The sequence below is a fragment of the Fringilla coelebs genome, assembly GCF_963513975.1.
Source record: "Fringilla coelebs genome assembly, chromosome: 22".
NCBI classification, from domain to species: domain Eukaryota; kingdom Metazoa; phylum Chordata; class Aves; order Passeriformes; family Fringillidae; genus Fringilla; species Fringilla coelebs.
This window is the reverse complement of record NC_140048.1, coordinates 3212220-3226327: the sequence shown is the minus strand read 5'-3', so window position 1 is coordinate 3226327 and position 14108 is coordinate 3212220. Positions and strand designations below refer to the sequence as shown.

The window sequence follows — 14108 nt, the reverse complement described above, 5'->3', positions numbered from 1 at the left end:
CTCTTCCCTGCCCTGCCTGTCCCCAGCTTTGCTGCCTCTGGGGATTTGCCATTTTAGACTTTTGGGTGCCAATGTGTGCCCAAATGTCCTGCCTGAGTAAATCAGCCGGGAGCACAGAGCCTCAGTGGCCTCTAGTGGCTGTGGGACAAAGATCCCAGGAAAGGGGGACCCACAGCCCCCCAAGCCCCCCAGACAAGCAGCACTGGGGGTCCATCCCACCAGAAGCCACACTTCCCATGGGGAGACCCAAAGACAAAGGTAAAGCCCCCCAAAAGCTCCAAGGCCATGAGTGATGGGGGAGCATCAGCAGGATGGTGCTGCATCCCAAATCCCTCTTGGCCCCATTCCCTGGCAGGGGTGGATGGAGAGGTTTTGGGCAGCCACTGGATTTTTCTCATTCTTGTGTTAAAAAGCAGGAAAAAAACCCAAGTTTTAAAGAAAGCTAAAATTTCTTTCATGTCTTTTTTCATTTTTCATTCTTCTAAAGTGTATTTTCTGTTTAATGCTGCAGTACAAAACATGAACTCCAGTGGTGAAAAGAGTCAAGCCAACGGATCAAAAACGGTTTGATTCCGTTGAAATGACCATTTTTGAGTCTTCTCCACCAAAGGTCAATAAAGCTGCTTCCTTCTGAGTAATTGTGATTTTTCAACAAGGGAAGAGGGAAGAACTGACCCATTTTATTCCTCAAACCCACAGCATTTGGGGGCAGGATGGAGCATCCTCTTCTGCAGCCCATGCTGTCCCTCCTCTCTCCCCGCCATGATAAATAAATTACTTTAGGAGTGCTGGCCTAGTTTAACATGCCCTAGTTTTGATGGAGGAGGGGAAAGAAAAAAAAAAAAAGAGAGAATATTTATTTTGGGCAGTTGCTTCATGGGTGTCCTTTTGGGAAGAGCTTTGGGGGACTCACCCACTCCCCCTGCTCCGCTTTGCCCTGGCTGCAACACACTGCCCTCAATTTCGGTTTCTTTTTCTGAATTGCTGCCTAGGTGATGTGGGAAATGAGTGGTGGGGACACTGATCCAGCCCCAAAATCGTTGTCCACTGCTCTGAGCCCCCCCAGGACTGGTGTCATGCCAGGGGGTTTCCAGGGGCTGATGCCTCAAAGCCTGTGGAACAGAAGCAGCTTTAGAGGTGAATGAAGATACACCTGGTTCTGGGTGTAAGAGGTCAGGGTTGGCTTTGCTGCAGGAACATCTGTGTTAGCACCTTCCCCCAGCACCAAAATCCCTGGGAAAATGGGATTCAAGCATGTGTTTGGGCATGGGAGTGGGATTTCTCAAGTGTTCTGGGTGTCGCTGGGACCTTTGCACCTCGCTCGTCCCTCCTGCACCCTGCTCTTCCAAAGGTGCCAAGTTTCCTCCAGTAAATAAACCTGCAAATGGCTCTTTTCTATACATCTTATTTTTTCCTCCTCTTTTTTTCCCACCCCTGCCAAAACAAGCAGCCCATATGGGCAGGGTTGGGTGGGGAATTTTTGCAGTTTCCATGGGGATTTGGCTCTGGAGCTGCTGGGTGCTGGCTTCTGGGGTTTGGTTCTGGTTTTTTTTTTTTTTTTTCCCTCTGATCCCTGTAACCGGAGCGTGGTGATGGCACCAGGCTCCCTTCCCGGCTCCGGCATCTCCCAGCCAAGGTCACCGGGGAGACCGTAGGCAGCCGCCGCCTGCGTTGGGCCATCTGTTAAATAATGTATGCAATAAACTCCTGCCCCGGGGCCAGCTTAATCCTTAAATCCTCCTTCAGAACACCATCTCCCGGCCGTGCGGGATGCCCGGCTCGGTCTCTTGGGCGCATCTTTCCACACCATTCCCCGTGAATCTCTCTCTCCTTGCCCCTCCATCCCGCATCCTCCCGTACTCGATCTCGCCGGGCTCTCCTGCTCCATTATTTATGCGCCGTGCATGAAAGATGCATATAAAAGAGAGGTTCATAATTTAGCAGAATCTCCTCTTCTTTCAGCCTCCCTTCCCCCTCTGGCTTCAGGCTTTCTCTGGATCATTACCGGCCTCTCCCGGGCCTCCAGGTGTTTTTGGGGGGATCCCAAGGCTGTGCCTGTGCCCCATCCTCGGAGCATCATAGAGGGCTCTGGGTTTCAGGGTGGTTTAAGTGCTCAGAGGTCTTTTGATTTATGGAATGAAGTAGGAAATAGAGTTTGGCAGACCCATAGATCAGGTTTTACCAAAAAAAGGGGCTTTTTGGTGAACTTAATTACCCCAGTGCTGCATCCAGCCGGTGGTTTTGTGTCTAACGAGCTCCCAAGCACTGTGTTCTTGGCACATGTGGGATGCTTTGCTCCTCTCTGGCTGTGTCTGCTCTCCTAGAGCCCTGGGCTCGCCCCCAGATGCTGGCTGGGGTAAAACCCATTAGTTTGTGGAAAAAAAAAACCTCCCTTCTGGGGGCCATCTTGTGGTTTGGAGGTGCAGCAGGTCCCCCAGCACAGAAAATCCAGGGGCCAAAACTGTGTGTGCTGCATCCAACCCACACAGCCACGACCTCGGAGCTGAACTCACTGGGGAAAAATTGAAACTAATTGGGGATTTTTCAAGGGAACAATTTAACAAAGCTCCTCATCATATCCTGGGTTTTAGACCTGTGTGGGTTTAAAATGGAGCAATAAATAGCAAAGGTGGTGAGGACAGGAGCATTGTGCAGCCTTCCCACACCCCAGCTCCCTGTGCCACCCCAAATTAACCCATCTCCCCCCAGGTCATCCTGTACAAATCCCAGCTCAGCAACAGCCTGCTTTTATTGCAATATATGATTTTCTTTGCAATAAAATCCCACCCCTGGACCTGTTTCCCATCTGTGATTATATTCTTGTTCCTGGGCACAAAGGTTGGCTCGTGCCCTCGGTGGCGTGGGCAGAAGGGATAATGGCCTTTTTTAACACCAGGATTTGGGGTTTGAGGGAAAGGGAGGCAATACTGGAAGGGAAATTCTCATTTTCCACAGCTTTTCCCAGCAGTGAAGGGGAAACCACCTTTTATTCCCCATTCCCAACAGCCACTCTCAGGCCCCAATGTATTTTTCCATTAAATTTGTGCCCTAAGGTGTTTTCCCATTAAACAAAAAAATCCCACAAATAAATATTAATTACAATTAGTTATTCAGATTAACAGGGGTCTGTGCTAGAGAGTGGGGAGGTTTTCCTTAGTTATTTTGGGATTATCTGGGGGGACAGGGACGGAAGCTCATGCTGTTTGGCCCTGGCAGCCCATGGGAAAACATGGCAAATCCGCATTTATAATTTTTTTTCCATTTTGTTTCATTTTCCTTTTTATTTGGACATTGCAGAAATAGCCCTGTGTAGTGGATAAAAGTGCAACATACACAATATTTAAGAAAAGGAGGAAAGAAAAACCTGCCTTGAGGTCTGTCAGTCAATCGCAAACAGAAACAAGAACCAAGCCCGGGCACCAGAGGTGCTTTTTGTCCCCCCCCCTCTTTTTTTTTCCCCTTTTGTTTTTATGCACATCATGCAAAATAGTTAAAAAGAAAGATTAGAAAAGAGAAGTCAGAGAAAACCCCACGAGAGATCGACCGAGCCCTGGAAAGAGCAGAAAGCTCCGAGTGCTGCTCGTCTCGGGGAGGGAATCGCTGCCCTCCAGCATCTCCAAGTGTTTGGCACTCTTGTGATTACATTAAATAATTTCTTTTATATATATGTTTTAATACAGTCTATTAAAGAGAGGAAACCGCCACAATATAAGGGGAAAAAAAAAAACAAAACCAAGATCACCCACACTACAGATTGCATGGTAGTTAGAAAAGCTGAGCGACCCCCCCGCCCTCCCCCATACATATAAAATCTGTCCCTTTGCTCACAGCAACCAAGAAGTACAAGCTTTAAAAAATAAACCAGCAATTCTTCCTTCAGGCCTTTCCTTTATAAAAGTTTTGGTTTTCCCCCTCGAGAACCTTAAAACGCGACTAAAATGAAATATATATATATATATCTATTTTATATAATTTCCCAACATCCAAAGACATCAACATAAAAAAAAGAAACTCATACAGAAGGGGATAGCGTGGTACATCCAAGTGCACGGATTCATTTTTGCAAGATTAAATCATGTAAACAAGGTGCCCGCTGGGAACAACCCTGGCCGGAGGGAGACTCCAGGGGCTGTTCCCCCCGCTCCCCCCATCTCCCGCTGCCCCCTTTCCTCTTACCCCCCGATCTAGCGCGGCACAAGGTTCATCAGCCCGAGAAAAGCGATCCCGAGTAATTCAGAGCCGCGGCGTGCCTCCTCCGTCCATCCCTCGGGGCGGGGGGTTTGAAGCAGGTGACTATTTTCCCGATTACATAGATATATTTTAATTTATTATCATTTTTGAATTCCCGGCTGGGCTCTGGCTCGCTCGCCGCCCTCCCCTCCGCGCGGCTCCGGAGGGCAGGAGGAGCCGCGGGGCCGCAGGCGGGCGCGGACGGCGTTCCCGGCGCTCGGCGGTGGCTGCGGTGCTGGGGGTTATTCTCTGCCGATCACCTGTGCCATTGTAAACCGACCTCACCCCGGGCCTCAGCCCAGCGTCCCCAGGGAGGTTTTAAACTCCGGGAGGGGCCTTTTCGGAGAGGTTTTGCAGCACATCGTCAATTCTATCATCTTCAATAACCACTAGAAAGCAGAAAGAAACAGAAGGGCGATGAATTTTTTGCCGCCGTGCTCCCCCCGCCCAAGGTCACGCTGGGGGGGTTGGAGGGGTCCCACATCCCTGGCGTGGCTGCTGGCAAAGCTGCACGGCCCCGACCGCCGCAGGGCACCTGGCACCGTGTCCCGTCCCCAGGGAGCGTCCCCCGGTATCGCACGCCTCGGCACCGGTGTCCTGTCCCTGGGGACACTTGGCAAAGGACATGTCCCCAAGGAAGATCCCCTCACCTCTGTGCCCTGCGGAGTGTCCCCTGTCCCCGAGGAAGGTCCCTGCTGCCCTATACCCGGTGAAGTGCCCAGGGCACAATGTCCTGTCTCCAGGGAAGGTCCCGGCTACCTAACACCCCGGTGACAGTCCTTGGGACGTGATGCCTGACATCCTGCGGGGAGCCTGGTGCATCGTGCCCCGTCCCCGGGGACGCTTCCCGGTGCCCTGCATCCCCGAAAGGTGCTCGATGCCCCATCCCTGAGGAAGGAACACGATGCCCAACATCGCTCAGGGAGCCCGGTGCACCATACCCTGTCCCTGGGGACGGTCCCCAGTGCCCTGCATCCCTGGAGAAGGTCCTCGGGACGCGATGCCCGACATTCTCAGGGAGCCCGGTCATCATGCCCCGTCCCTGAGGACGGTCCCCAGTGTCCCGCATCCCCGGGGAAGGTTCCCGGTACACGATGCCCAACACCCCGCGTGATACCCGCTGCATCCCGCCGCATCCCTCGGGCCGTGTCCCGCCACCCGGGCGGCTCCCGCTGCGCCCCGGTCCCTCCGGCACCCACCTCTCTTGCTGCGGCCGATCTGCCCCAGCTTGGGCGGCCGCTTGCCCTGCCCGCCGGCCAGGAGCCCGTCGCCGCCGCGGAGGCGAACGGGGAAGGGCAGCTGCCCCACGGCCGCGTCCCCCGCCAGCTGCCCCTCGCCGTAGGGCGGCCCCTCCGACATGGGGGCGGCGGGGGGGGACCCGCCGCCGCCGCCGCCCCCCGACAGCCTCCCGGGGCGCGGGGCCCGCGGGCCCGGGGCAGCGGCGCAGCGGGCGCGGGGCAGCCGCCCCGTCACATCCCGGCCCGGCCGGCGCTGCTCGCGGCTCCGCGGCTGCGGCGGCGGCTCCGGCGGCGGCGGCGATAGAGGAGCGGGAGGCGGGACCGGGCGGGGCGGGGCGGGACCGGCTCGGCCCCCGGCACCGGCGGCGGCACCGCCCCGCGGGCTGATCCCGCACCCCGGGGATCCCCGGGACTGCCCCGCCGCCTGCCCCGCAGCGTCCCCGGGGAGCGCGGAGCATCCTCAAGGAGCCCGGGCCTGCCCCGCAGACTCCCCGCGGAGCACGGAGCTGTCCCGGAGCATCCTCGGGTTGTCCCACAGCATCCCCGGAGATCCCAGAGCTGCCTAGCAGACCCACTCTGCGGAGCCCGGAGCTGCTCCGCTTCATCCCCTGGATTCCCCAACCTGCCCCTCAGCATCCTCGCGGAGTCCAGAGCTGCTCTGCAAGGGCTCTTGGAGAGCTTAGGTGGCCCCACAGCACTTTTGGGGAGCCCAGAGCTGCCCCACAGCCACATCTGGGGAGCCTAGACTACCCCATAGACAGGTTTAGGGAGTTCAGAGTGAGCCCTCCCCAGCCACTCCTGCAAAGTCTGGAACTGACCCCTCCAGAGCCCTGGGGAGCCCAGCACGGGTTCCCAGGAACCCTGGGCACAGCCTCTGGCACTTTGTGGGGGGCTGCAGCAGGGGGGGACTGGGTGTGCTTGGCTGGGGGTCCCCAGGACCCGTTCCTGCATGAGCCTTTCCTGGGGCACTGCAGGAGGACTTCTGAGTCACTGTGAGCTTTCCATGGAGTTTTCTGTACAGAGTCACCACAACAGTGTGGGTCTTTGGGGTTATTGTCTGACAAAGTGAGTGATGGGAAGGTTGGGGATAACATTTTGGGACAGGCCCCAGCTATGTTGGGGTATTCAGGCATCTGTGGTGCATCTCCCACAAAAGGGAGCGGTAGGACAGTAGCAACAGCAGCAAAGAACCTGTTTGTGCAAGGCTGAGTTACAGGATTTCTCTGGAATCGGGAATCAGGAGCCTGGCTCATTTTGGGGCAGAGCAGAATGGAAGGACAGGGTGCCTGGTGGTGCCAGGGCAGGGATGCGCTGTCCTGAGGCTGCTCCCATCTCCAAAGCCCTCGTTTGCTGAAATCCTCAGCCCCCAGAGCTGCACAAGCCCCTCTCCCCTGCACTCCTGCCCGCCCCCGAGCTGTCAGCTCCTTACATAAGGTTGCGGCTACGCCCGAGATATCACAGGGAAAGCTTGGAAACAGGAGGCGAGGGGTAATGGGGAAGCACAGCCCCTCCAAGGAGTATTTTTAGGCTTTGCCTGATGCTCCATTCCTGGGCAAAACACCGAGGCTCGAGGCCGTGTCCTGCACTGGTCTGAGGGGGATTGACCTCCCTGCTGTCCCCAGCGAGGGGATGAGGCTTTTTGGGGTGGTTGTTCCCCTGAAGAGGAGGGACTCCTCTTCCAGCAGATGGGATTCTGCCGTTTCAATCTGTCTTCTGGGTTTTGGGGCTGCGGTGTGGCTTTTTGAGCTGTGTTCTGCTGTTCCCTCTGGAATTCTGTTCCGCGGTCTGCCTCGCCCTGCAGGCAGCCACCGCCATCTACAGCTGGTGGGACGCGGCCCTTTCCCGGCACTGGAGTCACCAGGGAGCGGCTCCTCCTCCAAATCCAGCCGGGGATTTGTGCCCCACAGCCAGAATGGCCTTCGGACACCGCCCCGCTGCTGTGGTTAATGTTTCATGAGAAACAACCCATCATCTTCACTGTAAATTCAGGGGGTTTTAAATGCCAGTCGATGGGAATGGTTCTTTTTAAATGTGCCTGGGGGATGTGGATGGCTCTGCCTGGAGCAGGGCTGCCCAGGGGCTGCCTCAGTCCTGGGGTTTTCAACTGCTCCTACTTGAGGTTCCCTCATTCCCCAGGAATGTTTCTCTAATTGTCCTCCCCAGCAAATGTTAACTGCAGCAGCACTTTGGGTCCATTAACCCTCTTGGGTGCATATGGGATTTATGGCAAAATAGGAGTGTCAGGGAAATTTCCCTTTTTGTGTCAGTTTGGGGGTTTGGCACCACCTGTATCATGAGGGGACAGCAGTGACTGTCATGTCCAGTGCAGTGGGGACAGGTTCCCCCCTCAGCCAATCTCCAACATGGCTTGGGATGATCCAGGCTCACTGTGTCCACCTCAGGGAGAACAAACCTCACCACTCCCCTGGAATAATCAGACACAGACACACTTTTCATCCTATTTTATTACTTCACACCTCAATTGCTATCCCAAGCCAAGCCAAGCCAAGCACAGCCATCAGCCACAGCACTCTCACATCCCCATCCTCACACCCTGGTGTGACAAAGCCATTTTGGGGGAATCACAGAATTGCCTGTGTTCACACCCCCTGGTACGAGCTCTCTGACAGCCCCTCCTGCTCCATTAGGCCTTACAGCCCTCTGGCAGTCTCACAGGAATTCTGCAGCCTCCCAGAACCCTTAATACATTTTATTTCTGTGTTTGCCATGTTTTTATCAGCTGGGTAAGGGGCTGCAGGCGCTGTAACCATGACACCTTGCAAGCCCAAACCTTAACAGAAGAGCTTCAAGCTGCATCTTCCCCCAAGCACCTCACCCTTTGCAAGGAATCATCTCTCTCAAAAACACCTCCATAGCACAGCATGAGCCCTGATCAGCTGCCTCAAGTCACCTTTTCAGACTCTGCTCTGCCCCCCTGGTGAAGCACCCACTCCCTCAAGCTCCCTCCCCTTCCCCAAAACCCACGCAGTGAGCCGACAAAACCCCTTTGCCAGTGGCAGCTTTAAATCCAAAGTCTCCCCCCTGAGAACCACAAAGAATTAACTGTTGTACAAGGGAACCACCCTGGTGATGCCCTGCCTGCAGATTGGGCACTTTTTGGGCTTGGGAAGAGCCTGGTAGCACTCGTGGCAGGAGCAGACGTGGCCACACTCCAGGAAAACGCAGGATTTGGTGCTGCTCAAGCAGACCACACAGGCGTTTTTGAGAACCTCCCCGCCCTCGGTGCTGCTCAGGCGCTCCTGGGCCTGCCGGAACTCCTCCTGCATCTGCCGGAGGTGCTGCCGCTCCCGGTGGTGCCGGTACTGCTTCCGCAGCAGGAAGAACAGCACGGCGCAGGTGGCAAGGCCGAAAACCACCGTCAGGATTTTCCAAAACCGCACGCTGGACTCTTGCTTCTGCAGCAAGGACTCGAAATCCAGGGAGCTCAGGTAGTAGGGCATGCCCTGCTTCGGGGGCTGCAGCTTGATGGTGGCGTTGTCCAGGACCAGCTCTCCCACCCCAGTCAGGGCCGTGCCCACCTTCAGCATCTGCTCCGTCTCCTGGATGCCCTTGGGACGCTCCCCGCTGATGTAGTGGCCGATAACGTCCGTGAAGGACTGGACAGAGGGGTGGAATTTCTCATACACTGTCTCTAGGCTGAGCTCGGCAGCGTCCAGAGGCTTCATCACCCGGACAGTGACGCTGGCACCGTCCTCGGCAGGGACCAGGTCAAAGGGGGTGGTGCTGGTTCTCTGGTGGATGATCTTCTCGTAGTCATTCCTGGGGAGGGAGAAGGGGGAGAAGTGAACTGACTGCCCCTGATGGGAAACACAGCCTGGGATGGCCTGCTGGTTTTGGGGACTGCCAGATGGGACATGCCCTGAGTGGACTTGCTTTGATGGGGGTCTAAGGAGTGTGGAGCCTTTCCGTTCTGAGGAGGCTGTAATCTGATCCTAAGACTCCTCCCATGGGACACCTGATAAAACCCTGCCCCGGATCTGTGTCCCCCCTCTTTGTGCTCCTGGGCCTCTGCCTCCTCCCTACCATGGCACGGGGTGGGGGGAGGAAATAAAATGGACTCTCCTGCTAAACAACGAAGAGATTTGTCTGTTTCCTCTGCTGTCGGTTGTGGCCTCCCTGGATAGGATCATCACTGTAGCAACCCGCTGCTACACTGGAGAACACCTTTCCCCTCACGGCACTGTCCAGGGGTGCACGAGGCCACCCCACCTCACCTCAGTGCTCCACAAGCAGTGGGGGCTTCCCCCATCCCCACCTACTTCCTCCTCCCCTGCCTGTGGCATTCCCAACTGTAACATCCCACGAGGAGAAGCACCACGTGTCACACATCCCAATTTGGTGTTACCAAATGCTTATCAAACAGCATCACTGGACTCTGTTTCAGCAGTTCTGGGACCCCTGGCTGTGGGGATCACCCAAATCCAATTAATTTCTGTTCTGCAAGTGGGTTTTTTTTTGAAATGCCATCCTCTGGTGGGGTAACAAGGTGGGGCTGATCATTCTTCAATCTTGGGTTACTAGATCCTCTATTCTCCTCCAGCCCCTCTGGAAAGCCCAAAAATCAACCAAGCCCCCCATTATGGCAGCTGTCACTGTGGAGGCTACTTTGGGACCCAGCTTGGAGGCACTTGGTCACTCTGGCCATGCCTGAGGCCATTTCAGGCTGTCAGACCCCCCAAGGGCACCACAGGAGTTTGAGGGTGCCAGGCACATACCAGAGGTGGGTGGTTCTGTTCCAGACCATCTTGTGCTCCTGCAGTGTCAGCCTCTGAACCACCCCCTTGCAGTTCTCCACAAACTGACTGCTCAGGGTGTCCTTCACCGAGCGCACCACACCTGCAACGGGAACCCAAGGGCCACATGAGGGCTCCTGAAACAAACCTGGACAAGAGCTGGCACTCACAGGACCACGGGGAAAGGCTTCACGGGGCTGCTAGGAAGAAATCCTTTCCTTCCTGTGAGGCTGGTGAGGGAATCCAGAGCAGCTGTGGCTGCCCCATCCCTGGCAGTGTCCAAGTCCAGGCTGGATGGGGCTTGGAGCAACCTGGGCTAGTGGAAGGTGTCCCTGCCCATGCCCATGGCAGGAGTGGAAATGAATGAGCTTTAAAGTCTTTCTACCAAAACCATTCCAGAATTCTAAGATGGGAGCAAAACGGCCAAGAGCTTGTGTTTTCTGCTGTCAGGAGTCTGTGGCTGCTTGGCAGGGGGGAAATGAGCTGATGGGCATGGGAGGAGGAGCTGGGGATGAAATCTCCAGGTGAGGGGCAGCTGTGGGGCAGGATGTGCCCCCCCACCCCTGTCTGGAGCACCACTTCAGGTCTGTTTGAAAGGAATGAGGGATTTGTCTTTACAAACAAACTGTGGGTCTGCTGGTAGATAAAACTAGATACTGATAGATAAAAGAAACAACGGGAAGAACCATAAATTCCACAGGAATTCCACTGACTTACACAGGGGAAGGGAAAGGAAAGGGAAAGGAAAGGTGAGGTTATACATAAGAAAGGGGTTTTAGGTATCAGGCATTTTGGGCAGTCTGCACCTCTCAAGTGCCTCAGCCAATAGGGAAAGAGAGAGGGAAATGCGGCCGGGAAGTGAGACTAAAAAGGAGGCTGCATCCTCTAGTAATTTGACAGACCCCATGGGAAATACCCATGACCTCTCCCTTGGTTCAAATAAAGTTATAGGACTCCTCTGTCTCCTTTTCGGACATAAATCTCTGGTGTTTGTACACAACCCTACCTTCTATGACCGCATAGGGCACGCAGCGTCCGGGCGCCTCCAGCAGCACGGCCCGCAGGTCCCCGTCCAGCCGGACCTTCCTGGCGCCCTGCGGGAGCAAACAGGCCGCGGCTCAGCCAGCGAGACCAGGCCGCAGCTCGGGGGCCGGGCACATGCATTCCCCCGTCGCACCCCTCACACCCACCTCGAGCCCGCGGGCCACGCGAGCCTTCTGCCGGTAGATGGAGTAGAGCAGGGCGGTGATGGCGGTGCTGGTGGCCAAGAGCACGGCCTGTGCGGCCGAGGGCCGCCCGCCGCCCTCCATGGCCGCCAGGCCCGCCGTTACCACGGCAACCGCGCGACGCGTCGGCGCGCAGTGATAACGTCACGAGAGGCGATCCGGCCGCCGCAGCGCCGCCATCGAGACGGGCGGTCCGCCAAGGCTGGGGGGGCGTGGGGCTCCACAGAGCCCTGATGGGGTGCGGGGTAACACGGAGTGACCCCGCACAGGAGTCAGATCCCGGCCCCACGCAGCTTTAGGGGGATAAACCCCGTCCTTGGAGCTTGGAGGGGGGGGGACGGACAGGTAGCAGCCTCCCCCCCTCTTTACCCCCACCTTCACCCTGGGGTCTTGGGGAGGACATCGAACTCCAGCCTCACCAGTATCTGAAGGGGATTAGCCCAAATCCCAGCCATCCCCTAGGATCTTGGCAGCTGGCCCCAAATCCTCATGCCCCTGAGTATGGAGGGGGAGCATCCCCCATACCCCCACTGCCACCTTGGGGCTGGGGGAGCAACCCAAATCTCACCTTCTGCTAAGTCTGGGGGGACAGTGGTCAGACCAGCGCCTGTCCCCCGGGGGTAGGAGGGTTTATCTCTCCAAATCCCAGCCCTATAACACCTTGGGGAAGGGCTTACAACCCCTTGCTGGGCTGTGGGGCAGCAGCGCCACGTGGCCCCCCACTGCGGGGGCTCAGCCTCAGGACGCAGCCCCCAGCCCCACTTTGCAGAGTCCTTTCTCCCACCTCACAAAGGGCCATGGCAGGGTGGCAGGTCCCTGCTGGGGGGGACACAAACACCACTCACCCCCACCCCTCATCTCCTTACCATCACTTATTGTGGGAAAGCAGAAAAAGGGAAAAAAATAGCAATTTTTTGTAAATTATTGATCTTCAGGCTCTTGGTGCTAATTTGGAGTGGGGGGGTGGGGGGGTGGTGCAGGCAAGTTGTGCTCCCCAGCGGCGTCTAAGGGGCCAAACCCCATCACTGCTCCCCCGATGCGGGTGGCACAGCAGCACCCCCAGCTCTATATTTAAAAAATCAAGTTGCCATGACTACGCAGAGCAGCTCTCCCCCGCCCTCGGTGCCGCAGGAAAGCACCGTGGACCCCGCAGCCCCCCTCCTTGGCTTGCCTTTCGAGGGGTAAAAGCGATATAAACCCCCCAAAGTGCCTCAGAGCCGAGCTTAACTCTGCCGTCCGCCAGGGTCCGGGTGAGACACAGGCGCCGTCACACCGCAGAAAACACACATTAATTTTATTATTATGGCCGCTGTGGAGGAGGCACGGGAGCAGGTTCATGTGCGGGGCCGGGGGGGTCCCTGGGGTGCAAACCCACCGCCACCATGGGTCTTCCTGCAAGCGGAGCCGCTGTCTTGTCCAGATTGCTCCCCGAGGAGGGTCCAGCACCGGCTCGGGGGGCAGGGAGGGCACCTCGTGCTCCGCCGGCGCTCAGCACACGGCGGCCCGGGGCCCGCGCAGGCTGCACCCCCTCATGTCGCTGGCCAGCCGCAGCACGGCCGCTCGCTCGGGGTCCCCCAAGGGCGTCCCGGCGCCGAAGGCCTCCTCCTCCTCCTCCTCCAGGATGGAGCTGAGCCTCGGGGCGCAGCGGGCCCGCTCGGCCGGCGGGCGGTAGGGACACTTGGCGTTGAGCAGCCTGCGGAGCGGCACCAAGGGCACGATGGCGTCGCCCAGGAGCTGCTGCTGGACGTGGCGGAAATCGCTCTGTCTCTTGAGGCGCTTGAACTCGTTGAAGGCGGAGGCCGAGGTCTGGTAAAGGAGCAGGGCCATGGCACGCGCCTTGTCGGCCTTGGAGACCAGCACGGCGTGGCAGCGCAGCACCACCGCCTTGTTCTTCACCTGGTGCCGGTACACCCAGGCGAACACCTTGGGGTGCCGGCGGTCGGCGGCGCAGTAGGTGATGCGGTGCAGCAGGTACGCGTGGCCCGGCCGGCGGGCCCCCTTCTCGCAGGGCGTCATGCGGATGCCGTGAGGGCCCAGCGTCAGCGTCATCTTGGCCCCGCCGGCGCCCGCCTCGCTCTTGGCCCAGATCTTGCCCACCGCCTCCTCGGTGCAGCCCTCGCCCTTGGCGTGCAGGGTGACGGCGTTGCCCAGGTACCTCACCGTGTACGTCGGGTCCTCCTTGTTCAGCTCCACTTTCTGGCGCTTCCCGCGGAAAACGCTGCCCAGGCGCTCCAGCGGGCACTCGGGCAGCAGGTCCGGGCAGGAGCGAAGGAAGCCGGCCAGCAGCGCCGCGTAGCTCAGCCCCGGCCCCAGGCTCTTGCCTTTGCACTTACGTTCATTTTCCACCAGCACGAACTTGCTCCGGCGCCAGGGCAGCATCTCGGCTCCGCTCCGCTAATGCCGGCCTCGCTCGCAAGCAGCGGGACCACCCCCCGAGCCCCGAAGCCGGTTTGGGGGGTGTCCCCGCACCCCCCGTGCAGGGGGTCTCTCCCCTTCCCCGGCAGCGGGACGCGGCCCCGTGTCCGATCCGGCTGCCCACGGAGGATGCGGAGCCGAGGAGCCGCCGCGTTCCGGGTGCCGCCTGCGCCTGATGCTGCGGGAGCGGCGGCGGCGGCGGCGGCTGCGGGGACGCGGCTCTCCGTGGGCTGCTCCACCTCCCC

The 14108-nt window shown here is 57.9% G+C and overlaps 3 protein-coding genes across 3 annotated transcripts; all 3 read right to left on the bottom strand.

Moving 5' to 3' along the window:
* Positions 1–4548: 4548 nt before the first annotated feature.
* CAMK2N1 (calcium/calmodulin dependent protein kinase II inhibitor 1) lies at positions 4549–5589 on the bottom strand (the record flags this gene model as incomplete). Its single annotated transcript, XM_084220039.1, has 2 exons — positions 4549–4619; positions 5430–5589. The coding sequence occupies 2 exons, from the start codon at positions 5587–5589 to the stop codon at positions 4549–4551; spliced, it is 231 nt and encodes a 76-aa protein (XP_084076165.1).
* Positions 5590–7928: 2339 nt separating this feature from the next.
* On the bottom strand, positions 7929–11560 carry MUL1 (mitochondrial E3 ubiquitin protein ligase 1). The gene is made up of 4 exons (XM_084220291.1): positions 11413–11560; positions 11229–11316; positions 10205–10325; positions 7929–9248 (listed from the first exon to the last, which is right to left on the bottom strand). Exons 1-4 carry the CDS (start codon positions 11530–11532, stop codon positions 8528–8530), a joined length of 1050 nt encoding a protein of 349 aa, XP_084076417.1. The 5' UTR covers positions 11533–11560; the 3' UTR covers positions 7929–8527.
* Positions 11561–12936: 1376 nt separating this feature from the next.
* FAM43B (family with sequence similarity 43 member B) lies at positions 12937–13827 on the bottom strand (the record flags this gene model as incomplete). Its single annotated transcript, XM_084220206.1, has 1 exon — positions 12937–13827. One exon carries the CDS (start codon positions 13825–13827, stop codon positions 12937–12939), a length of 891 nt encoding a protein of 296 aa, XP_084076332.1.
* Positions 13828–14108: the final 281 nt, after the last annotated feature.

What these genes read in the sequence shown, in the direction of transcription:
- MUL1 (XM_084220291.1), bottom strand. Translation starts at nt 11,532, where the DNA reads ATGGAGGGCGGCGGGCGGCCCTCGGCCGCACAGGCCGTGCTCTTGGCC. An exon ending in GCGTGGCCCGCGGGCTCGAG is followed by an intron (nt 11,317 to 11,412) that starts GTGGGTGTGAGG and finishes TTGCTCCCGCAG; the next exon opens with GGCGCCAGGAAGGTCCGGCT. An exon ending in GCCCTATGCGGTCATAGAAG is followed by an intron (nt 10,326 to 11,228) that starts GTAGGGTTGTGT and finishes TTCCCGTTGCAG; the next exon opens with GTGTGGTGCGCTCGGTGAAG.